The 26,306-nt window shown below is 41.7% G+C and overlaps 1 protein-coding gene across 2 annotated transcripts in view; it reads left to right on the top strand.

Annotated features, from left to right (window-relative positions):
- The window catches only part of LOC309646578 (transcription elongation factor A protein 1), a 61,115-nt gene that overhangs the window by 22,667 nt on the left and 12,142 nt on the right, over positions 1-26,306 (top strand). Inside the window, exons 1-4 of one of the 2 annotated variants that reach the window (XM_082433092.1) lie at positions 5,415-5,646; positions 13,982-14,044; positions 18,859-18,964; positions 23,402-23,489. In XM_082433092.1, the coding sequence (XP_082289218.1) occupies positions 5,584-5,646; positions 13,982-14,044; positions 18,859-18,964; positions 23,402-23,489 (320 nt within the window). In that variant the 5' untranslated portion in view covers positions 5,415-5,583. Of the gene's footprint in view, positions 1-5,414; positions 5,647-13,981; positions 14,045-18,858; positions 18,965-23,401; positions 23,490-26,306 lie in introns of those variants that run through there. The other variant, XM_082433096.1, reaches the window with a different exon arrangement.

Genomic DNA, 26,306 nt, shown 5'->3' with positions numbered 1-26,306 from the left:
AAAGAACAGACAAGTGAGAAGAAGGACACAGTATCAGAAAATGCAGCTTTGGGGACACGGGTTCGAGCCCTGGTCAGGGAAGATCCCACATGCCACGGAGCAACTAAGCCACAACTACTGAGCCTGCGCTCTAGAGCCCACGTGCCAACTACTGAACCCCGCGCGCCTAGAGCCCGTGCTCCGCAACAAGAGAAGCCACCGCGATGAGAAGCCCACACACCACAACGAAGAGTAGCCCCTGCTCGCTGCAACTAGAGAAAGCCTGCGCGCAGCAACGAAGACCCAACGCAGCCAAAAATAAATAAATAAATAAATTTATATAAAAAAAGAAAATGCAGCTTTGAAAAAGAAAACGTCTAGAAGTGAAAAATAACCACTCAAGTGAAAAATCTTAATGGAGAAGCATTATTTATGATGGTAAAATATTTGAAACAACCCAACGTGGGATAAAAGTGGACCAGCTAAATAAACTGCCCTCCACCTACACAATGGATTGTTACACTGCTATAAAAAAAGAATGAGGATGCTCTGTATTAATTTGGGAAGGATTCAGAATACATTATTGATGAAGAAATAATGTAAAAAACAAAGGGGAGGAAATAAGACCATATATTTGACTTGGCTAGAATTTGCATTAAAAGAAAACCTCAAATGCGAGAAGGATGCAAAGAAGAATCTCATAAAAGTGGTTATGGATCGGGGAACGGATGAGGCAGGTAAGGAAAGGAGGGGAGAAGGCCGGCCTTGGATGTGCTTTTTTTTATTCTTCAGATTTTTTACTGTTGTAAAATGTAACAAAATTTACAGTTTTAACCACTTTAAAATTATACAGTTCAGTAGCATTAATTACATCCACATTGTTTTGCAACCGTCACCACCATCCACCTCCAGAACTTTATCAACTTCCCAAGCTGAAACCCCATACTCCTTGTTCTTCAGATTTTTGAGTTGTAATATCTGACCTACAAAAAATATTCAAATGGATGAATTAAACTGCATATTAGGGACTTCCCTGGTGGTCCAGGGGTTAAGACTCCACGCTCTCACCACGGGGGCCTGGGTTCGATCCCTGGTCAGGGAACTAGATCCCACATGCTGCAACTAAAGATCCCGCATGCTGCAACTAAGACCCGGCGCAGTCAAATAAATATTTAAACAAAAAACAACTGCATATTAGACACAACAGACGTGTATGTGTGTGAAATTGTGTATGAAAGAAAGCTCTGAGGAATTTACTCAGAAGAAATCCCAGCAAGCAAAAGGGGAGGGTAAGAGACTAGAAAAGTAAAATTAAGAGGTCCAATATAAAGTTTAATGGAAGTTGCAGGAGAGAAGAGAATGGGAGAGAAGCAATACATGAAGATAAAATGACTGACATTTTTCCAGACTTCAGGAAAGGTAAGAAATCTCAGGTTCAGGAAGAAAAATGAGTTACTAACAGGATAAATAAACGAAGTCCCTAAAGAGACATTTCATGGTGCAAAGCAAAACTGCATACCATAGAAAAAGATCTTAATAGCAACCAGAGAGAGCCTGCTTTCACTGTCACACAGCATACTTAAGAAAAACACCACCAGAGGTCAGAAGATAATGGAATAACATCAAAGTGGGAGAGAAAAGGACAACTGGGAACTTCTACAGAGGTCAAACTCATTTCACAGTGAGGGCAAAAGAAAACCACTTTGACATAGAAAGTTTATGAGAAAAAGAATACTGACAGAACTGTTAAAAGGTGTTCTTTCAGAAAAAAAAATGAGCCAGAGGAAAGGAGAGGTGCAAAGAATGGGGAAAGAGTGGTAAACATTTGGGTAACTAAACAAGCACCGACTGCATGAAACTAATACTAACTTGGGAGCTGAAACACGACAAAAACGAAGTACCTGCCAAAATCAGTTGTATTTTATATACTAGCAAGGAACATGTAAAACCAAAATTTAAAATACAATACTACTTATTATTGCCCAAAAGAAAAAATACCTAAGTGTAAACCTAACAAATCATGTATAGGATATGGAGGCTGAAAACTACAAAATGCTGATGAAAGACATCAAAGAAGATGTAAATAAATGGAGACAAACATCGTGTTCATGGATTGGAGGACTCAGTATAGTAAAGATGTTACTTCTCCCCAAATGGATAGAAAACTTAATGCAATACCTCTCAGAATCCCAGCAAGATTCTTGTAGCTATACACAAGATTATCCTAAAATGTATATGGAAAGGCGAAGAAACCAGAATAGATTAAACAGTATTGAAAAAGAAGAAAGTGGGAGAAATCCATTGGATTTCAAGACTTACTATACAGTGACAGAAATCGAAACTATGTGGTATTGGCAGAGAGAGACACATAGATGAACAAAATAAAGCAGAAATAGCCCCACACAAGCACAGCCAAATGGTTTTGGACAAAGGTACAAAAGCAATTAAACGAAGGAATGATAGTCTTTCAACAAATGGTGCTGAAGCAACTGGACATCCAAAGCCAAAGAAATGAACCTTGAACTAGACCTCATACCTTATACAGAAGTTAACTTAAAATGGATCATAGACTTAAACATCAAATATAAAACTATAAAACTTACAGAAGAAAACCCAGTAGAAAATCTTCAGGATCTAGGGCTTGAAGTGTTTCTAAATAAGACAGCAAAAGTATAATACCGCAAAGAAAAAAATTAATTGGACTTCCTCAAAATCTAAAACTTTGGCTCTTTCAAAGACCCTGTTAAGAGGATGAAAAGACAAATTAAGACTGGGAGAAAATATCTACAAACCACATACCCACATAATCCAGTACCTATAATATATAAAGAACTCTCAAAAGTCAACAGTTAAAAAAAAATCCAATTAGAAAATAGGCAAAAAAACATGAAGAGATGCTCACTGAAGAGGCAACATGGATGGTAATTGAGCAGATGAAAATACATTCAACATCGCTAAACCATTAGGGAAGTGAAAAATTAAAACCAAAATGAAATATCACTATATACTTATTAGAACAGCTAAAATAAAAAATAATGTCAATGCCAAATGCTGGTGAGGATGCAGAAAAATTGAGCTTTATTTCATCCCCACCCCTACAAGTTTGAAAGCTACATATCGTTGTATTCTTTTTTACTTAGCCTTACATTGTGAAAATTTAATCTAAATGGAATGACTATTTTTCATCTATTTTCCGAAAATAGGAGAACCATAGAATATTTCAACTTCTGTCATCCCTCCCATTGTATATAAGAAACCCACAACTTTCCTTTTGAAGCATTCATAGACTGACAGGGAATTATGAAGATAGTACAGAGAGGTCCTGTGTACACTTCACCCAGTTTTCTCCATTGGTTACATCTTACATATGTAAGATGAACAGAGCCTAAGAAATCTGTGGGAACCCATCAAGTATATGACATACACATCATGGAGTCCTAGGAGAGAAGAGAGAGGCAGCAAGAATATTTGAAGGAACGACGGCAAATCTCTCCCGCCACCCAAATTTTGATACCGTTACCACCAGATTTGTACTACGGTTCCACTATCTCCACATCCTTGTCAACACTTGTTTTTATCCATACTTTAATTCTAACCATCCTAGTGGATGTGAAATGGTATCTCATGCAGCTTTAATTTGCATTTCCCTAATAACTGATTGTGTTGAGCATATTTTAATGTGCTTGTTGGCCATTTATACATCTGGAGAAATGTCTAGTCCTTAGGCCAACTTTTAACCAGGTTGTCTTTTTGTTGTTGAGTTTTAAGACTGCTTTATATGTCCAGGGCATTAGGTTCTTATCAGATATGATTTGCAAATATTGTTTCCCATTTGGTGGGCTGTCTTTTCTCCTCTTGATAGCAATCTTTGATGTGCAAACCTGTTTAATTTTATCAAAGTCCAGTTTATCTGTTTCCTTTTGTTCCTTGTACTTTTGGTGTCATACCTAAAAAATCATTGCGAAATCCAAGGTCATGAAGATTTATCATTGCCATTTTAACAAAATTAAGTGTTTCCAGGTTGCCTCTTGTAAGCTCTGTAGAACTAACTCTTGCCCCCAACACCCCTGGAAAAGTGTGCCACTGCTTGTGAGGCAAGGTACTCCCCAGTCCACGGATTGTTTTCCTTTGGATAAAGCACATCAGACTCATCACTAAATTGTTTCAGTTTTGTCATTTGACAGTGTTATGCGTATTTTACCACAGTGAAAGTATAGTAAGCTGATTCTTTGGAAAAAAACAAAAACGACAATTATTAGAGTAAATGTACAAAACTGCAAACATAAATGGTGATTTGTACATACTCATTAACTGATGCATCAAGTGGACAACAAACTGAGGTATAAGTATTTGAACAGTAAAATTAATTTCGGGCTAATGGGCCCACATAGAACTTCACATCTGCCGTTATAGAATACACATTCTTTTTCAGGACATATAAAATATTTATAAAAAATTGATAAAACAAATCTCAGTAAATACCTTAGAACCAGTAACTTTGCAATCGCATATTTTCACTGCAATTTAAGTTGGGAATCAATAATAAAAAGACAATTTTAAGATGAAAATAAATAAATAAATAAAAAGGGACATGGTTCAAGTTACTCTTTCCCCCAAATAACTGAGGTAGAACAAAACCTGACATCATAGTATAGAAAAAACATTATTAGGTGGTGAATTTTGACTAATGATGGTTAAATTGGGTGTGGGGATAGGTCTGCAAACTGCACGAGATGGTAGTCAAGGGCGTTAATTGGGCAAAGACCTATTGAAGGAGCCTATACTCTCCAGTATTGATCATTTCAATTCTCCACCTTGGCTTTATGTTGTTAGTCATAACCCTTTAGGACGTCAACTTCCTCACTGACCTTCAGAGCAGGCGAGATGCCTTCATTAACTTCTTTGATGAGAATGTTACTGTCAACTATTACTCAACTGTATTCAAGGTACTGCGTCCAACATTCTGAGTCAGGAAACAAACAAGATTGGGTCTCCGGCTTTACGGCGCTTACAAATGACTTTAAAGAGGAAGCGCTTACAATGGTCACATTCCTACGATAAAGGCCTATTTAGGGGGATGGGGAATCTGATTTCCAGGCAGCCGTCGACGGCGGGGAAAATGCTGGGGTTCCGACTGACTGCAAAAGCCGCCCACGTTCCAGCGTCCAAAGCCGCCGGGCTCGGCGCCCCGGGGCTCTCTGCGGGCGCCACAGCCCGGGGAAGGGGGACCGGGAGACGGGGAACGGGGAACAGGGGGCGGGGTCCGCTGGGCGGGCGGGGCGGGGCCGGAGGGAGCGCGCGCAAAGCTCGGCCGCGCGGCCCGCCCACTTTCACGACAGCCGGAGAAGGCCTGCGGCCCGGCGGGCTTGTTGCCCGGCTGGTCGGCTGTCGATTGGAGGCCCCTGCTCGGCGCGCGCGGAGCTCGATTGGCGCTGCCTGAGGGGGAGGAGCGCCGCCGCCGCCGCCGCGGGCTCCGTGAGTGAGGAAGCGCCTCGGTCAGGCCTGCTGAGGGCCGTTGCCGACGCCTGGGCTCACCCGCCGCTCCGCCAGCTCCGCTCGCTTCCCGTCCCCCGCGGCCCGGCGCGGGGCAGGCCTGCCGGGGCCATGGAGGACGAGGTGGTCCGCATTGCCAAGAAGATGGACAAGATGGTGCAGAAGAAGAACGCGGTGAGCGCGGCGGGCGGCGCGGGCCGGAGGGAGGCCGGGCGGCGGGCGGGGGCCAGTCGGCCTGAGGGGGCTCCGGGCCGCGGTGAGCGCGGCGGGTGCCGCGTGACGGCGGCGAGGCCCGCGCTCTGGGGAGGGGGTCCTGGGGAGGGGGGGGGCTTCGTGTCCCGCGGCCGCGTCCCGGGCAGAGGTTCTGGGGGGCTTCGTGTCCCGCGGCCGCGTCCCGGGAGGGGGTTCTGGGGGGCGTCCTGTCCCGCGGCCGCGTCCCGGGCAGGGGTTCTGGGGGGGGCGTCCTGTCCCGCGGCCGCGTCCCGGGGAGAGGGTCCTGGGGGGGGTCCCGGGGAGGGCGTCCGGTCCCGCGGCCACCGGCGCTGGGACCCGCCCTGGGCGCCCGAGGCCCCTCGTGATGAGCGCAGCCCGGTAAACTCCATCGAGGCGTCCTCCTCATTATTTTAAACGTGACGGTGGTAAAGCCTCGCTGGTGTAGCTGAAGAGTGCAGAGAGCCCTCCCTGTTTGAAAGAATTCGTTGTCTTTCCCGGGCTCATCGGCCAGCAGCGAGAAAACAACATCAAACAGAGGTTTGTGATCAGTTTTAGACATGAAACTGTTAAAGCAAAACGTGAATTTCCTGGATCTTATTTTTGAGGAAGGCTGAACATTCCCTTGATAGTCTCAACTACCCTGCATGTTTGCTTAGCAATTAAAAAAGGTGAATTACGCCAGTGTACTTGGCAAGTTGCTAAACTTTTTTGAAAAAGTGGATCTTGTTAGGCCGCAGAGTGCGGGGAGCTGTGTTTAAGGCACTGCCGCCGACGAGGCTGTGCTGCCGGCTGGATTTGGACACATGTCGTTGCTGGTCCTCTCTCAGTGGCTTGCGGTTGATACCGGTGGCGTTTTCTGTTACTGATAACGTGCGCACGTGAACGTGTTCTCCTGTGGTTTGTATGAAGTGCTCCTGTTTCTGCATTTCTGTCCACCTGTGTGCGCCACTCTCAGTCCCTTGCTTCCGAGTCGTCTGTTTTCAGCCAAACTTCTGAAATTCTAAGTCAAACGAATGTGAAGGAGAGAAGGGCTGCTCTGATTTGCACAGCACTTTGGAGCTACAAAGCGTCTGTGCAGAATTCTTTGGGGACTCACGACAGCTGTGTTGCATTCATTTTACAGAATAAGAAACTGAGTCAGACCAAGCAGGTCACCTCCTTAAATGAAGTGTGCGTTGTGGATTAAGCCAGGACCCGAGTTTTCTGCTGGGCAGCCTGCAGAAGTAGTGTTAAACACCGAATTCTTAAGGCTTCAGACTTGGTGTGCGCCTCTTTTCCTTTAACAGGTGCATTGCCCAGCGTGCAATTTCATACCCTGTTAATCTGTATTTGCAATTTTGGCTTTTTAAAGTATTTCCTGTTTGTTTTCTGTTCCAGACGTTGCCTGTGTCATTTATTTTTTCTGTTGATACAGGCCTTTCATTCCTCACTGCAAGTGATGAGTTCTGTATATTTGATGGGCTGAACGTTTCTGTTATTCTGTTTAAGCTGGCAAGTTTTTTTTCTTTGCCTAGAGAACCCTAGACTCCCCTAGTAGAAGCTGGCTCCTAGGGAAAAAGGCCGTTTCTTGGGTAATTTTTTTCTTGAACTCAGGCTGTAAAATGTGTACCTTTTAATCATGTAGTGCACTAGGTGTTTTTGTTTGTTTCCTTTCCTTGAAATAGACGTTTCCTAGAAATGAGGAATTCCTTAGTGAGCAAGTATGGAGAAGACCAGTTTGTATTTATCTGCAGTTCTCAAATTATAAACACATAATGCGTCAGCAGGAGAATGAGGATAAGCTCCGCAGATAATCCTCAAGTCTCATTTTTCTTCTCAAATCTTATATTTCTAGTAGTACAGAGCTTTACCAGTATAAAAACTTGCCCGCCCAAAAGAAAGGTAAAATTGACTGGCTCTTTTACTTTTTTTTCCTTCTCTCTTTTCCTGTCTGTCTTACAGAAATTCAAATAGGCAAATGAAATAGAGAAAGGGAAATGGTCTGAATGACTCTCTCTCCCTGCCCTCCAGAGCACATCAGCAGCCCATAAATAGTTTTTTAAGTGTTCAGTAATTTAACAGAAGTCATTCTGGGGGTTTTAGGATTATGGTAGATTTGTTTCTCTTTTTTGTGTGTCTGGTTTCCAGATTTTCTCTGTGAGTTATTTTTTATATTATTTTGATACTGTGAAAAAGTAAACTTTGCTTGAAAAGTAATAGTTATCCTCTGAATTGAAGTTTAAGTGCTGTTATTAGATATTGTTTTAATAAAACCGTAGGTGTCACTTTTAAGTAATAATAAAACAGCTACCATTTATTGAGCTATTACTCTGAGCTAGGCATTCTACTAAGTTACCTACTTTATCTCATTTATTCCTCAGTTTATTGAGATAAGTACTATCTCTATTCTAAAAATGAGGAAATGAAGTATTTAGAAAGTTAAGTGAATTGTTTTAAGCCTAATAGCTACAAAGAGGCCAAATGAAGATGTGAATCTAAATCTATTTTGCTTCAAAGCCAGTACTACTCTGTTCAACTACAGCATCTCTAGGAGACCCTTGCATCTGTATCTGAACCTTGCCTGGGTACAGTTGTACGACCAGGGCACTTGCTGTCATGGGGCAGACGGGCTTCCCTAAATATCCCAACAATATCTTGACCTGGTACTACCCAGGGTGTTGCCTCACGTGTGTACTTGATCTTAAACAGTACACACTTTGAGGCCATGATGAACCACGTGAATTAGTGCCAAATTTTCAGGTATTAGCTTTTTTTTTTTTAATAATGTATTTTTAAAATTTTATTTATGTATTCATTTTTGGCTGCATTGGGTCTTCACTGCTGTGCGTGGGCTTTCTCTAGTTGCAGCGAGCGGAGGCTGCTCTTCGTTGCGGTGTACGGGTTTCTCATTGCGGTGGCTTCTCTTGTTGCGGAGCACCGGCTCTAGGCACGTGGGCTTCAGTACTTGTGGCGTGTGGGCTCAGTAGTTGTGGCTCACAGGCTCAGTAGTTGTGGCGCACGGGCTCAGTAGTTGTGGCTCACAGGCTCTAGAGCACAGGCTCAGTAGTTGTGGCACACGGGCTTGGTTGCTCCGCAGCACGTGGGATCCTCCCGGACCAGGATTGAACCCGTGTCCCCTGCATCAGCAGGCGGAATCTTAACCACTGCGCCACCAGGGAAGCCCCAGGGTATTAGCTGTTTTTTACATAGCTTTTTTCTTGTCATTCTGACTTTATCAATAAGCAAGTCTTTGACTCCTAATCTTGGTTCAAATCCTGGCTCTTCTGAACTTTAGCTGTGTGATCTTAGGCAAGCTTCTTAACATCTCTAAAATGTTTTTCTTGGTAGTAAATTGGAGATAGTTTAGTAAAGATTAGATGAATATGAAATTGTTGGCAGTGCCTAGGATATGGTAAAGGCTAAAAAAACTTCTGGGTTATCTTTGTAAAGGATTTATAGCACTAGACTGTAGAAAGAGGAGTCAGGTGAGAGCGTAGAATTTTCAAGCTCACGGACACATTTTGTGGGGTGTTGAGGTTTGTGTATTTTTTATGCACTGAAGGCTCAGGGCTGAGTAGAATTAAATTGCAGAGAGAGAAACTGAAACTAGGTGTTAGAATTTCCTAGGAGCAGGGATACCTGAAATATGTACATTTCTAAGTCTTTATTGTACCTGGGTTAGAAAGAAAACTTTGGTTTCCATATCAGGGTTAGATTAATTAGCATATATTGAAATTTAGAATGACTGCACAATTTTTTTTTTTTTTTTTTTTTTTTTTTTTTACAATTTTTTATAACAGCTTTATTTAGCTGTACATTACAGTTCACCCTTTTAAAGTACACAATTCAGTGGTTTTTAATATATTTGCAGATTTGTGCAGCTATGACCACTATCTAATTTTAGAACATTTTCATCACTCCAGATAGAAACTGTCCATTAAGTAACCACCATATCTACCCCAACCACTAATCTGCTTTAATAAAATAAAAATAAAAGCTTTTATTTTTTAATTTTTATTTATTCATTTTTTGGCCACGCTGCGTGGCTTGCAGGATCTTCATTTCCTCACCAGGGATTAAACCCAGGCCACTGCAGTGAAAGCACTGAGTCTTAACCACTGGACCGCCAGGGAATTCCCACAAGCTTTTAATTTTTATGAAGTTGAATTTATATATTTTTTCTATTGTTGCTTGTGCTTTTGGTGTAGAATAACTGCAAATTTGAGGCGACATAGTAAATTTATATTTCCTAGTTTATAGTGATGTTGCTGAGCTGTAACTCACATATTTATAATTTGTTTACTTTTTAAAAAAATAAGTAGCATCTTAATTTTTTAGACCTTAAAATCTCATCATAATTCTTAGTAAGAATTGTTTTTGAGTTGATTGGGCTTAAATAATGCTCTCTTAAAATGCTGGCTTTATGGCTCTTTGAGAATATTGTTATGGTAGAAACAGATAATTTTTATATCTTTTATACCTCTTATCAACCATCTCCTCTGTTAGGCACTCTAGATTGATACTTCATATGTGTTACATTACCTCATTTGACCATTTTAACTACTCAAGGTTGGCGTGTTATGCTCATGTACATATAAAGAAGCTGAAGCTTGAGAAGGCCAAGTAACGTTCCCCATATCTTATAATTTGGAAATGACAGAACATGGACTTGAATCTAGATCAGTCATATACTTGTAGCCCGTGTTCTCAACTGTATATTCCATGTTGCTCCTTCTCTCTTACGTCCCTTTGAAGAGAAGGATTTTTGTATCCTGTACAGTCTTGTATATACTGGGTTTTCAGTATACACTTTATAAAAGTACTTCTTTCTGATGACAGGTAGGAGTACCACCTATGTCATATGGTAGTGTGGTAGCTATTTATTTTTTAGCCAGTACTATGAACTAAATTTGACTCTGGAAGTTAAGGTAGAATCTTTCTTTCTCTTGCATCATTGTCTGTAGGAGATGCTGCAATCTAGTAGACTTGACCTTTAGAGGCAGGTGATGATTGGGGACTGTTTGGTAATGCTGTTCATCGGAGTTCACAGAGCAGAACTGCCACGGGGGTTGGGGGAGGGGTTATGGCATGGAAAGAGCAGTGGTTTGAGGGTCAGGAAACTGGATTCTTGTCCCTTTACATTACCTATCGGTGTGGCCTCGGGCAAGTCACTTACCTTCTCTGAGTTTAAGGTTTTTTTCTTGTATAATTGAGGGTTTGAAGTAGATGCTGAAAGGTTTCTGCCTATTTTTGAATTCGCTGAGGTCAGAAAGGGTTTCTGTTGTGCTCATTGCTGTGTCCTCAGCACAGAGCAGAGCTTGGCACATGGTGCTAGTTGGGTATTTGTTGAGAGGCAATAAGTGTCCTTTGACAGAATGGGGTAAATCTCACCTTTTCTAGTTAGTAATCATGTGACCTTGTGCAAGTTTCTTAACTTAACCTGGGCTTTAATTTCCTCCTCTGTAAAACGGGGACGATAAGATTCCCTGCTTCCGTAGGGTTTATTGTAAAGATGAAATGAGATACTGCGTGTAAAGTGTTTAACACAGCGCTTGGCACACAATGACACTCAAAAGCTTTTGTCACTGAATTAATATACGATCATCTCTTTTTTGCCCTTTCACTCACCCAGATCATCAAAGTTGTTTATTTCTTTTTTTATAAATTTATTTATTTGTTTATTTTTGCCTGCATTGGGTCTTCGTTGCTGCGCGCGGGCTTTCTCTAGTTCCGGCGAGCGGGGGCTACCCTTTGTTGCAGTGCTTGGGCATCTCACTGCGGTGGCTTCTCTTGCTGCAGAGCACGGGCTCTAGGCACGTGGGCTTCAGTAGTTGTGGTGCGTGGGCTCAGTAGTTGTGGCTTGTGGGCTCTAGAGCGCAGGCTCAGTAGTTGTGGCGCACGGGCTTAGTTGCTCCGTGGCATGTGGGATCTTCCAGGACCAGGGCTCGAACCTGTGTCCCCTGCATTGGCAGGCGGATTCTTAACCACTGCGCCACCAGGGAAATCCTATCTTCCTTTTTAATTGATCCTAGGTCAGAAATCGTTCAGAAAGACCATGGAGACATGGGTAGAAGAAAAACATCTATGGTAGATAAGGATACAGGCCCACAGTCTCGCAATCAAAACCTTTAGAGTCTGATATATTTGAGAATTCCAAATTTTTCAGGTTTATAAAGATGATGTAGTACAAACATCATATATTTCATGATATCCTCAGTGAGATCTGGGCAGTTCCCAGTAATCAGATATTAGCATTTCTGTAGTGAAATGCAGCATTTTCGCATTAAGTGGGGTAAGTAGAACATAAATAGCTTTATGCATCTGTTGAGATGGGATGTTGCTGCCAAGCGAGTTTACTGAAGATCTGTGAGAAATGAGAAGTCTTTTGGTTTTCAAGGGATTTTGGTTTGGGGATTTGCAGGTACGGGATTGAAGATACTCGCTCACAAAAATGTCGTGCCTATACAAATTCTTGATTAATAGTAAATTTAAAATCAGTGTTTTATTTTTAACAACTCTAATGTTTTACTATTTTTAGTTGCCTCTAAAGAAAAATTATGGAATTTTATGATCAGGAGGAATCTGTAAGCAATGGATCATTAACATCCTTCCTTCATAATAGTCTGTTTCATATTTCTTTTGAACTTAAGTTTTTATTTATGAGGTACTGGGTTAAATTAAAATGATGTCTGTTTGTGGCCAGAAGAAAAGTTGATACTGTTTTATTCTGTACAGCCAAGTCTGCCTGTCAGCTTTAAATGGAAAAACTATCTGACTGGAACCGTCTGCTTGATTTTACATTTAAGAGAAGCGCTGACACCGTGAGGTTCCATGCTTGCTCCCCCCCTTGGGGTGCGTATGAGGGGTGTGTTGCAGGGCGTCCTGCCTCCCCTCCTCCCCTGGGGGTGCCGTGTCTCGCTGCTTCCTAGGGTGCTTGTTTCCATGCCGTAACATTTCAAGGCAGAATGAGCTACACGTGTTGCTGGCCAGGCGGCCGTCGGGATGTACTTTCACAGGCGGAGCGTCAAAGCCAGCGTTGACATTTGCGGAACGGGTGTCGGTGGCTTGGAAGCAAATCTGAGAGAGTGGTGGCGTGCTCTTCGCCCCTCGAGGGACCAAATGGTAGCAGAGAAGCGGGGGCGAAGGCAGTGAGCCCCGCGCACCTCAGTGCTCACAGAGAGCGAGTGGCTCTGAGCTCTTCTATGGATTCTTTTGTGAAGTGTTGTGTTACTAGTGTTTCGATAACAACTCTTTGTGGGCTAAAGACAGATATTATTGAATCTGAGTCAGTAAACAATTTATAAGCATTAGACTCTGAGTGCAACATAGTTTTAGAACCGCCTTAGCCAGTTTTGATTATATTTTTCTTTTTCTGTATGTAAATGGTGATACATGATAAAAATTCCAAGTCTAAGAGAATTGCAAAAGTAAAAAGAGGTGATAAAAAAGTTTTCCATAGTTTAATAGTTTTCTTGTTAGTGGTATGTAGAATAATGATTTGTCCAAATATAGTGCATTAAGTCACTATTAGACTAAACGAAATATGACTGATTAAGTGGATGTATTAGAGGAGCTGAAATATGGCCGATGGAATGAATATCAGATTGGAACGTTGGCCACAAGCTGCAGGTGGCGCTGTTGCTTCTCCCCTCTTAACCTTAGCGCTCTCCATAAAGCTTCCAGGTTTGTTCCGTCTTCCTCAGCTACGTGGGAGCCTTTGATTCTAGGTGGCACCTGGCAGTGGACAGGCCTGCGAGCTTAACGCAGATCTTAACTGTGGATTTCCTTTCAGAATTTGCTTTTTACTACTTTGCAAGAATCAGGTAGACAGCAGTGTTCTTGTGCCTGAGCAGCGAGGTACAGCGGCCTCGTGAGAGTTCCAGGGAAGTGATGCCCCTCTCGAATGCTGGAGGTGCTGCGGCATCCTGGGGACCCTCCCCTCCGCCGCCACTCCCACGTCCCCAGGCGGCTGCCCTCCATGAATTCCGGGGTGTGTTGTGCCACCACAGTAAGAAACATTTTATGTTTGTAATTGGGGCACATATAGACAAATACTGCTGAAAGTAAACTTTCACAAAACAACACTTAGGTGCGGGTTATAACCCAGTAAATGCATTTTATGATCCTCTAGTGAGTTGCAACCCCTGTTTGGAAAACCCTTTCTCTCTCTCTCTCATCTATATATCTATATACCATTCTCCTCACATGAATAAGTGAGCCCTAGTGAATTGTAGATAGGAAAATATTTATTTAGATCTCTAGTTACTCCTTGCTTTACTATCTGGGAAATTCAATTTGAAATTATTTTATTTTACAGGCTGGAGCATTGGATTTACTGAAGGAGCTTAAGAATATTCCCATGACCTTGGAATTATTACAGGTATGTGCTAATATGTATCATAATTTTTGAATAGGTATTTTTGTATTTTCCTGTTATGGTGAAACATTATTAACTTTCGTTTTTTTAAGATGGTAACATAAATCAGTAGTCTACTAAGTTACCATTGTAGAAAAATGTTGCCTTTCTCAGGAAGAATAAAACATACCCTCTGAGGTTGACAGTGGGAGTGAAACTCACTATGAAAGGAAATTGGACTCTTGGCCCTGACTTGACCTCCCAAGATTTCCCATTCTGGATCTGTGGTCGCCAGCCGTGCTGCATGAAGCTGGCCTGAGGGTGAGGGTGCAAGGGTCGCTCGCTCTTCTCCCTCTCTCAGCGCCGGCCTGCCCTGTGCACAGTCGGGTGTCTGGTCGTCATTGTGTAGAGTCATTACTCAAGTCTTAATGTTGCAGCAGGACTAAAACATAAAAATACAACTTTAACACAAGTCAGAATGTTAAAAAGGAAACTGAATTGTGAGATGAATCTGGCTATTTTCTACTACACATTTCTTATTATCCATGAGTGCCGCCTTTGATATTTCCATTCCATTAAGTCAGAATTTAGGGAAGGGTGACAGGGGTGTGTACGTGGTTGAGGGAAAAAAAATCACATGTATTTTCACTAACATCTAACTGAAATCGAGCATTTCTTTCAATTATGAAGGCAGTCAACCACAGTTGAATTAGTATTTATGACTAACTGAAAGAAATCACAGATATTTTAACCTCATGTTGTAGATATACGTGTTATAGATATGTTGACGTGTGTTTTTGCCCGTTATTATGGTAGCTCTTATATGTTATGCTAGATCTTATTCAATGTTTTAATAAAGGAGCACGTGTATTACTGTATCACATTTAAGAAAACATTTTGTAACTTTATATAACTGCTTTTCTTTGTACTCCTATGTATTTAATCCATTTTGAAAGCATTCTGAGGAGGAGTCCATAAGCTTCAGTTTACCAAAGGGATCCATGGTGGGAAAAAAGGTTAAGAATGCCTCCTCTAAGAATAGAACCAAGAGGAGAAAGGAAGCAAGTCATTAAGTCCTGTCTTCTCAGTTCAGATATCCTGTCCAGGGATCTGCAGATCTGGCAAATCAGTTCTGAGAATGACCTTGAGTTTGTGTCAGTACCTCACCACCTAGTGTGGCCTTATCCTAGCAGTTCTGTGTGGGGATAATCACATCGAAAACAACAGTAACCTCAGTGTTTGTTTAAGAGATGTGTAGTTTTATAGAGGGTGTGGAGTTTGGTAGGGTTATCATTTGTAATACACTTTGATTTTTTTATATGCTTCAATCCTTGGAAAGTTTATGTATTTATATAACAAACATTTCAGTTTTTATTAGGCTTAGAAATCGTGTTGGGGTTATAAAGATGAATAAAAAATGGTCTTTCCCCCTCATTGAGCTTAAAGTCTAGTAGAGGAAAACTGCCACGTAAACAAACAGAAAGGTATAGTTGCCCGGATAGAAGTCTGTATAGGATTTACAGTAAGTCCCCTACATACGAACGAGTTCCATTCCGAGAGCTCATTCATAAGTCTGATTTGTTTGTAAGTCCCACAAAGTTAGCCTAGGTACCCAACCAATACAATTGGCTATATCGTACTGTACTGTAATAGGTTTATAATACTTTTCACAGAAATAACACATAAAAAAACAAACACAAAAAATAAAACATTTTTAATCTTACACTACAGTACCTTGGAAAGTACAGTAGCGCAGTACAACAGCTGGCATGCAGGGGCTGGCATCGAGTGAACAGGAAAGAAGAGTTACTGACTGGAGGAAGGAGAGGAGGTGGGAGACGGTAGAGCTGAAGGATGGTCAGCAGTAGGAGACGGAGGGCAAGCTGCAATGTCACTCACGCCTGACGCTGACGGCACAGGTTCTGGGTCCTTGCTGGATTCAATTCTATCTACCCTCTTGAAAAAACGATCCAGTGATGTTTGGGTAGTAGCTCTTTTTTTCTCGTCATAGATGACATGGTAGCACTGGATTGCATTCTGAACGGCCTCTGCAACCTTCGTGTACCATTCTACGTTTGGGTCCTGTGCCTCAAAAACTAACAGTGCCTCCTCAAATAGAACTAACTTATGTGATTGGACATGCGAACACCCGTTCGCATCTTTGCAAGTTCGCAACTTGAAGGTTTGTATGTGGGGGATTTATTGTATTTGTTATAGGTAGGGCAAGAAAGAAGCACAAAGAAGTTTACTTCTTAATCTGATTACTTAACCTGGGAGGCTCAGGAAAGCCTTCATATGGTGATAAAGTGTAAACTGAGTCTCAAAACATGAATAGGTTCTCCCTAGGCAGATAGGACCGGGAAGGGTATTCCAGCAGAGAAGGCAGGATGTGGAAGCAGTACGACGTGTTCAGGTGGAGGAAGTCTGATGCAGGGCTGAAGACACAGGCTGGCTGGCATGCAGGGCTGCAGCTGCGATCCTGAGAGCATCCTGCCTGGCGGCTTGGGGCGGGGGAGTGCGTGACCAGGTTTGCAGGGAGGAAGAATCGGGAAGCTTGTTGACTGACGCAGGTACTCAGGGAGCAGTGATGAGGGCCTGAACTGAGGGCGTAGCAGTAGGAGCGGAGAGAAGGGGTACTTGTTATTGAGGGACAACCTACAAGAATTGGTAGCCGACCAGGTTGGGGGGGTGAAGGAGAAGGTGGAGTTTAGGATGATTGAGGTGTTTGCCGTGGTGACTGGGTAGATGGTGCCATTGTACAGTAAAGCAAAATTCAAGAAAACCTAATGTGGTGGGGTTGGGATGAGAAGGAAATAAAGGTGGAAGGGTAAAGAGATAAAGGATAATTTTGGATCCATTGGGTTTTGAGATGCCTGTGAAACAGATGTAGATTCTGCTGTGTAGCTGAGTTTATATCCTAGAGCAGTGCTGTCAGATAGCTTCATAGTCCTTTCCTCTTTTTACTTTCTTCTGCTCTTCCCAAAATACCTCCTAAAAGGAAGAAACAAACTTACTCAAATAATCTTAGTGTTTCACTCTACCTCCACAGCCTCGTTTCTTATTATTCTTGACCGGACAATCTCTCCTTTAAGTGAGCATGTTTATTACAGACCCCTGTGTTCTCCTTATGGGTTTTCTTAGGTTTTAAGCAGAGCTTAGGTTTGGTCTCTTTAGTGATCAGAACATTCTGTGATAATTAAAAAGCAGTCACCCTACAGCACACGGTTTGTTCATAATCTCCTTATACCTTTGCTCGCCTCTGACCACCTCCTAAAGTCCCATTTTCTTTGCCAATCCATGTTGATCCCAAGCTCCAGAACTGTATTAGTGACTCAAGTTATTTCCTCCACTCATTCCAAAATTGGGTTTTCTTCTAGGCGGGGGTCGGGTGCTGGGGAAGGAGGGACGCCACAGGCATCGGGGCGGTAGCAGTCAGCACGTTAGCGGCATCCTGTGGGGCAGCGCGGAGACCACGCGACTGAGCTGTGCCGTCCGCCCAGGCCCCTGCCTCTGGAAGGTTTTCTACATTGAAGTGCCTGCCACACCAGCTAACAAAGTAGTGTTTTAGAGAAGTTCTAAAACATTCTAAAGTTCTAAAAGTCTTTTCTTCACTGAAAAAAGTTCTGAGAACATATTATTTTCTACAGGAAAGAAGCCACTTTCTGTGGGAAAAAAATCCCCAAAACACTAATCTCAAATCATCTTGGGGTTTTAGAGCCATGAGTCCCCTGTGTCTCTCTGCTGTGGAACCTTCATCCGCCTTGCTCAGCTCTCCAAGAGAGAACACAGGGCACTCCAGCCAGACACACATTCTAGATTCTTCAGCAACTGTCCCGATTCTCTTTGTTGAGTACATTGAATAATTTAAAAGGAAATCTTAAGGACCCATTTATTTCTCAACCTTAAAGTTTATAGCAGGGGTTCCCTTCTCTTTTTTTTTTTTTCTCACTAACCATTCCTTTTGTTATTTTTTTCTTCCATATCCATATTTTGAAAGATCGTCTACTGACAACCTGAATTTACTAAATAATTTGCCATTTTTTATTTATCATCCATAATTGGCCTGTCATAGCCTTTGTGTTCTTTAAGCACAATTTGAAAACGGTTGATGTGTTGGAAAGAGCATGGACTTCGGAGGTGACAGACCTGGATTAAAATCCAGTTTTTCCAGTTAGTAGTGGTGTGATGCTGGGCAGTTATTTATTGATACTTCCGGGCTGTTCATCTTTAAAAACAGGGATAATGAGCTCGACTTCAAAGGGCTGTTCGGAAGGGTAATGAACATGGATGCTCCCAGCATAACCCCGGGCACGCAGTGTCGCCACAGGTCACATTATCTGTGTGTGTTCTGTGACGTCCATTCTTAATATCTGTGATCATGTGCTGGTGTTTAAACCTATGTGGGTGGTGGTATTTGTTTGGGTGTCCTTATAAGTTGCAACAGGTGGTGTACAGAGTAATCTGTAGGAGAATGTAGAGAAGCAAAGTGCGTGTGTTAGCCGTGGTTGCATCAGCCTGCCTTGTGTACAAACACAGACACTTTATCTTCTGTTCTTCTCTTGTGGGAAAGACTGATTTCGTTTTGCTAGTTAACCAGCCTTACTTTAGCAGCAAGTTACATGCTTGCAGGTCTCAGTGATGAGAACCTTGATGCGTCTAATGTTTGATTTGAAGATGTCTGTGTCTTAAGTCTACAGTCGACCACTAAAAGAATTCAGATAATTGATTTTTTTTTTCTGTTCTAAAATGGAAACAGGCATCTGGGAAAGAAGAAAAGGAAACAGTGAATTGCCTGAAATAAAAGCGCTTATACATATTTTTTTGTCATTGCCTTGCAGTCCACAAGAATCGGAATGTCAGTGAATGCTATTCGCAAGCAGAGCACAGATGAAGAAGTTACATCTTTAGCAAAGTCCCTCATCAAATCCTGGAAAAAGTTATTAGGTATAATAGAGCTTCCATTACATATATTTATGATGTTCTGGTTTCTTCAGACATTGGGTTGTTGAATTTTTTTTCTCTTAATGAATATAGATGTTTTGAAATCAGTGCCTTATAATACGGGAGGGGGCTTTAGTCTGACTTCCTTGAGGGTTCTACTTTTTAAACTAGTCAGATTTAGCTTTCTTGTTTTTCAACACTTCAAACTGAATTGCCTCTTTAAGAAGAAAATTTTCCTCCAAGGGGAAGATGTGACACTTTTGGAAAAGGTTTTTGAAATAGTTTTCTAACTTACAGAAAATTTGCAAGAATAATAAAAATAACTCAACGTGTCCTTTTTCTAGATCATCAATTTTTAACATTTGCCATATTTGTTTTGTCATATTCTCTCTCCTCTGTATGTATATACTCTCACACACATTATTTTTTCTGAACCATTTGTGAATAGGTTGCCACTGTCATGCTTTATTTACTCTTTAATACTTAAGCGTGTGTGTTCTTGGAACAAGTTTATTTTCTTATGTAATCATAATACAGGAAATTCAGGAAATTTAACATTGGTGCAGTACCTTACTCTGCAGTGCATGTTGCAGTTTTGTCAGTTGTCCCAGTAACCACTCTTCCAGCTTTTCTCTCCTCCCGAACAGGACCTAGTCCAGGGCCATGTAATCTAGTCTGCCAATGTGGAATAGTTCTTTTAGTACATTGACTTTTGAAGAACGCACGCCCCTCCCCCCTCCCCCCTCCCCCCTTTGTGGTTGTGTGTGAGTTTTTGTTTCTTTGTTTGTTTTGTTTTTTTGGTCTGCACAGCGCAGCTTGTGGGATCTTAGTTCCCTGACCAGTGATTGAACCCAGGCCCATGGCAGTGAAAACGCGGCGTCCTAACCACTGGACCACCAGCGAATTCCCCGCTTTGTTTTTAATAACATGTTCCTTATTTGGGGTTTATCTGGCATTTTCTCATGACTAGATCTGGTTGCGCATCCACAGTTGAGGTACTGCATACGTGTGTTGTGTCTTTCCCAGGTATCGCGTGCAGAGGCAGGGTGGTGTTAAGGTTGAGACCCAGCCGAGGTGTGCACTGCATCGTTATGATTTTTACTCTTGTGTCTAGTAGGAGTTCTGTGGCGGTCACTTTAAGACCCTGAAACCGTCTTGCTCCCCATCGGACCGTCCCCCCCGCCCCCCCGCCCCGTTTAGTACCCACTGATTGTGGCCGAAACCACCCTTTACGGTGACAGTTGCAAAGTTATGATTTTCCGGCTTTTCTACTTCTTCAGTATTTATATATCACCATTCTATAAGAAAGAACCCTCCTTTTACCTCCCAGTTCTTTTTCTATTATTAGTGGGGGCACGTGGGTTCTTACTCTGTGTAATGGATTATAATCCATTGCTACTCGTATTTATTTTGGTGTTTACACCGTCCCAGCTTTGACCCCTGGGCACCCCTTCAGGCTGTCTCCTGTGTCCCTTTGGCAAGCTCCCTTCAGTTGTGTGTGTGTTTTTTTTTTTTATCTCTTTCTTACACTCTGGCATCACAAAATATGTTGGACTTATCTAACCCAGCCCTGGAATGAGCCATTTCCCTAGCAGTTATCAGCCTTATATGGAAGAGAAAATAGAAAAAGTGAAGCTTTTAAAATTTCATAGACAGCAATAGTAATAATAAAAGACTTATTACTTACAAGAGCTTGGAAATTAGGAACCAAAAATTGTAAAGCTTATAAAATTTAGAAAGTCTAATCTTAAGAAAACTAATGTAATATATGATCCTGTATTGGATTCCTAACCAGAAAGAAACATTGCTATAAAGATCATTATTGGGATAATTGGCAGAATTTTATAAGGTCGGTGGGTAGGTAAACAATCTTGTATCATTGCTGGATCTACTTATGGTGATTATATACATGAATTTCTTTATTCTTAGGGAATTCATAGTGAAGTATTTAGGGATAAGGGAGCATAGTATCTGCTACTCATTTTCAGATGGTTCAAAAGAGAGGTCTTTGTGCACACAGTCGTGCATGTGCGTGTGTATGTGTTTGCACATGCGTGTGTATGTACGTGGCAGGGGGTGGAGGATGAATGAGCGAGGAAGGAAGCGTGCCAAAATGTTAACAGTCGGGGGGGGGGCGGTCTGAGTAAAGCTGTTTGTAATGTTCTTATAACATCTGTGCAACTGTCAAGTTCTTTCCGAATAAAAAGCTTTTTAAAAAAGGCTGATCTTTAAAGACAGACTGAAACTCTGTATTTCATTTAAATTTTAAATTAATTCCACATTCTAAAGTAAGTAAAATTAGCAACAGAAAGTTGATTAAGGACCATATATGTACATTTTTATTTCTGGAAAGAATGGTTTACGTTTTGTGGGAGAAAAGAGTGGACATTGCAGTTATGTTCATTTAATCTTAAAGAAGTTTTACTCTTGTATACTTATTGGAGGTATCTAATATCAGTACAAGTTCTTCTTTAAAAATGTTATTTATCCTAAAAGATTTACATGTTCATTAAATAAAATTTGGAGAGTTGGAGGAGGGAAAAATCATCCTTATTAAATCTCTCTCTAAATACAACTGTCAGTTAATATCTTGTATTTCTCTTTTTCCTCCTGGTGCATGAATTTTGCTTCAACTATAATTTTACTTATGCTATGTATACTTATTTATATTGTCTTTTTAGTGAAATTTTTTTGTATTTTTCCATCATCGTAGCTCATTTTTATTGGCTTCAGAATAATCTACTGGGTGATGAATATCTCTCTGTTTAAAGCTTTTTCTTTAGATTGTTAGCTAGATTTCTGGAAGATCTACTACTGCTTCTAGGTGGCACAGTTTTGAATACTTAAGATATGCCAAGCATTGACCTGTACTAGTGCATTTAGTTCTCCTGACGATCCGGTGCGCTCAGTGCTGTTGTAACCTGCATTTGGTGATGAGGCACCGGAGGCACTGAGAGATTAGGCACCTTGTGCGCAGTTGGATTGGTGGTGAGTCGCCAGGGTGGGATGTGATCTGCAGACAGTCTGAGCCCAGAGCTGGAGCACTTCCCCGGGGTTCTGCTGTATGACCCACGGCACTCTGTTCATGACTGGTCATACCTCTACTGCCCTGCCTTCTCAGAGGACTGCCCCAGTACACACTGCACTAGAGCTGCTTTACTGCTCCCCCATCATTGGACCCCTGTTAGACAGTATCGCCTGGTTATATCACCTCTCCGAAGCTTTCTACCTGTTACTTTGGGAATACGTCTTAGTCCTTGCTATATTCTGTAATGTCATTATTGATCTTTGTTTTCTGCCTCACAATACTGTAGCGTCTTTAGGCCTTCCAGGGGAATTATAGAATAAAGGGGGCAATAAAATTGGTGTGTGAGAACTGACATGTGTCATAGGGACTTGAATTGTGTTTCAGGTTTGGTCACCCTAACATTTACAAGTGAAGTTCTAGAATTGTGATTGGGACCATTCTCGGTCAGTCAGCGTCATCCAGGTTGGTGTATTAGGTCATCTGGTGACACTCATGCCTCACCGCCAGAGATTTGGATGGCATGGTTTGGGATGGGAGCTTGAGCACGAGGACAGGCTTAGAGTTGCCTCGGTGGTCCTGCCACACAGTTGAATGTTTGTTCTTCTGTATCCTGTACAGAAGAGGGATGTGGAGAATGGAATTATTTATGTAGCTCTTATTTATGTAGCTCACGTAGGGGTCAAAATGTAGATCAAAGTGGGTTACACAGTAGATCCAAACATTTTCTGAACCTAGCTTCAAGGCTGTTTTGGTTGATTTAAACATGAATGTTTCTTTTCAGTGCTGAACTATTGCCTTGACCCCACCTATTTTACGTACTTTATTTCCCCATGTCTAATTGCTCACTTCCTGAAGTCTTAAAGCTTTCGCTTTATTAGTATTAATAATCTGTATTAGTTTACAGATTATTTAAGGTAGAGGAGGTGCTGGGTAGGCCTAACTAATAACCCTGAGGTATATTCTTTGAAAATGTTATTTGTTTACTATCCCTGAAATATTTATTTGTATTTTGAGTACCACCTCAAACTTTGACTTCATGAAAAATTATCAAAACGATATTGCTGTATATGCTTTGCACTTTCAGTTTTTTTAATGACAGTGCTAATGTTTTTCCATATTCTTTCCTTCCCTTGTTCTGAATACTTTTCTCCCTTTTATGTTACCACTGGCGTATGAATTTATGGTTCCCCCCAAATGAAGGAGTTTATTTGGGAATGCCGGCTGAGCCCCCATGTACATATGCTAATAGAATAGCTTGCATAAACTTCATTTACTTGTTAAAAACTTAGGATTTTAGCGGGGGTTTTTTTGGTTGCATAAATAGCTTGATAACATGTAGCAGTCCCATGTTTTGTTTTGTCTTGTTTTGTTTAAACAAGTGCTGACAACTCAGGAATTTCATAAATTTTCAGATGGACCATCAACAGATAAAGACTCTGAAGAAAAGAAAAAAGATACTGCAGTTACATCACAGAATAGCCCTGAAGCAAGAGAAGAAAGGTATTTCACTTTATGGAAACTCATTTATGTTGAAAGTCATAGTTTTATTACACCGTCACTTCCTCCATGGTCTTATGATCCCATGTCTGTACTCCTCTTTCTTTTTTCCAGTCACACGGAATCAGTATAAATGTATATAGCCAAATATCTAAGGTTTCTTATAAGATTTCTTGGAAATTTAAAAGAGAGTTAGAAGATACTACGTAAAAGAGAAATGATTTACATTGCACTTGGCGAGTGTAGTTGGATGGGCCCTGGGGTGGCACTGGGAGAGCTGGGAGTGGGGGGACTGACTAGGTGACTAGGGTTCATGTGGTTACTTCCTTTATTTGCCACATTTCTGTTTTAGAGATTTTTGTCCCTGAATCCGTTTCTCCTCTTCATGGTTCTGTTTTCCTTCCCAATTTAGCTGTTTATTGTAAGAACTTAAAACGTGTTCAGTAATGAAGAGTTCAAGTTATTCCTTGGCCACTTAAGAGGCCTTTGCATTTATTCTTTCCTGTGACACGTAGTGAACTGTGCCGTGTCCCCATGTTGACGTGATCAGGGATGTGCCTAGTATTCAGTAGATTAAATACAGACCCTCTGTTCTTGGGAGCCTTGACTTTGACTTAGAGCAGTAGTTCTCAAAGGGCGGTCCCCAGGAGCAAGCCTGGCAGCTTTGTGAAAAGCAGATTCTTGGGCCCTACCCTGGAATTACAGAACCAGGGTTTCTGGTGGCGGTGCCAGCCAGTGTTGTAGCAGGCCCTCCAGGTGACTCTGGCGCACGCACACTTTAGGCCGCCGGCTTTAACTTCATTTGCTTTTCAGTATTTTCCCCAGGCTGGTAACGCGTTCCTCATGTTTTGTTAGTCAGCAGAGTGATTAATACCCCTACGCTGTGTGTTATGTGTAAGTGCTAACTAACTTGATGCTAAAAAAGGTAAGCTAAAGATAGGGTTAGACACCAGTTGTTAATAAAGTTCATTCAGTTCTTTCCAACTATTTTGAGATGATTTTGGGCTTGTAGAAAGTGGTACGAATAGTGCAGAGAACTCCCAAATTGCCCCAGTGATATTTATATATGTATACGCATATTTGTGTATAAATGAATACACACACGAGTTTTATTTTGAACCAGACAAGAATAATTTACAGACATTATGCCCTTTACAGCCCTACATGCTAAATACATCAGTGTGTCTTTTCTAAGAACAAGGACATTTTCTCACAGATAGCCACAATACAGATATCAATATCTGAACATTAACATAAATCTGATACTTTTTCCTAATCTGCAGGCCTTATTCATATTTTAGCATGTGTCCCAATAATATCTTTTGTTGCAAAGGAAAAAGAATTTTCCAAAATATCATCTTGGGTCACATTGCATTTAGTTATCATATCTGGCTCCTTTAATCTAGAGTAATTCTTCAGTCTGTCATTGTCTTTCATGACCTTGATGTTTTTGAAAAGTACAGGCCATAACTTATGGATTTTTTAACACATGCTTTCAGCTGTGTTACATTCAAAGTAATGAATGATTTAATGCCTTGAATATAATATATAAAGGTACAGACAAATATTTTAAATAGACAGTGAAGGAGGAGTGAGTTCTTAGTATATTTTCATCAGTTTTAAGTGATTGAAGTTTAGGGATAGAGCCTTTCTACAAGAGCATAGGGTTATTTTGTGCGAAGTCTGCCGAGGTAAGTGATTGGTATTTCCATGCACACACACACACTCACTCATTCAAACAGTGACGAAAAAGTATAAAATATTGAAGAAGTGAGTCTGAGGTATCATCTAAAGGAAGATAGAAGGTTAGATCTAAGTGAGTTGCAGGTGAGAAGGGTTTTACGCCTTGGTGTAAGGATTTAAGGAGAAAGTGGTGCGGTTAGCTGCTTAGAACGTCAGAAGTGGTGCCAGAGGTAGTGACGTGAGGGAAGAGAAGGCCCTTCGTCCTCCTGGCAGCTCCCAGGGGCCACGGGCACAGAGTGAGCTCGTCCTTGAAGGAGCCGAGAGTGGCGTTTTTAAACAGGGCGTGTTCATCGGTGTGCGCTGAAGGCTGGGTACTGTGCCCCGGGGCACAGAGAGGAGTGAACTGAGTGAATGCTCACCTTTGCTTGTGAGAAGCTCTGGCTGGCGGCGGGAGGCACAGACCTGTGTGTAGACGGCGCTCTGGGAGACGGGCAGCAGGACTCAGGAGGCCTGCCTGCACCGCGGCCGCCCTGCCCGCGCGGGCTGTCTGCGAGCACGGCCGCTTACATCCGTGGGGTGAAGGGCTGGCTTCGTCTGGAAAGGTTTGTGGCAGAAATCTGCACTGGGATAAAGTTAACTGAAACCAGTCAGAAAGGTATTTTGCTAAGAATCTAATGTAAGAAGTTAATCAGAAGTAGTGGAAATGATTAGGTTGACTGGAAAAATTGCCCAACTGTCCTGATTGAATTGATGTTTCTGGGGAGAAATTAAGAGACGTTGTATTTTCACAACTACTTCTCACTACACGTGGTTTTTATCCCGAAAGGGGTGTTGTACGTGTAAACCTCACTGGTTGTCTAATTGCAACAGGGTTTTTCAAGCATTTTCCCCTCTGTTTTTGGTGGAGAGCAGTCATATTCTCTGGTGCCATCCCCTTACCCCTCTCATAACCAAGATCCTTGCTTTGCAGTTGTTGTATTGAGCTGTAATGTGTATTTTCTGTATGAAAAATATTATTTAATGTTTAAAAGGATGATCAAGGTTAAAAAAGTAAAAGGACATGAGATTTGTGTCATCTTTATTAAAATTTTAACTTCTTTTTAATCTGTATGCAGGCAATTTTTTTTTCATGTAAGA

This window comes from Balaenoptera physalus, assembly GCF_965194825.1.
Source record: "Balaenoptera physalus genome assembly, chromosome: 17".
In the NCBI taxonomy this organism is placed as follows: Eukaryota; Metazoa; Chordata; class Mammalia; order Artiodactyla; family Balaenopteridae; genus Balaenoptera; species Balaenoptera physalus.
The sequence above is the reverse complement of the archived record's forward strand: the minus strand, read 5'-3'. Positions and strand labels throughout refer to the sequence as shown.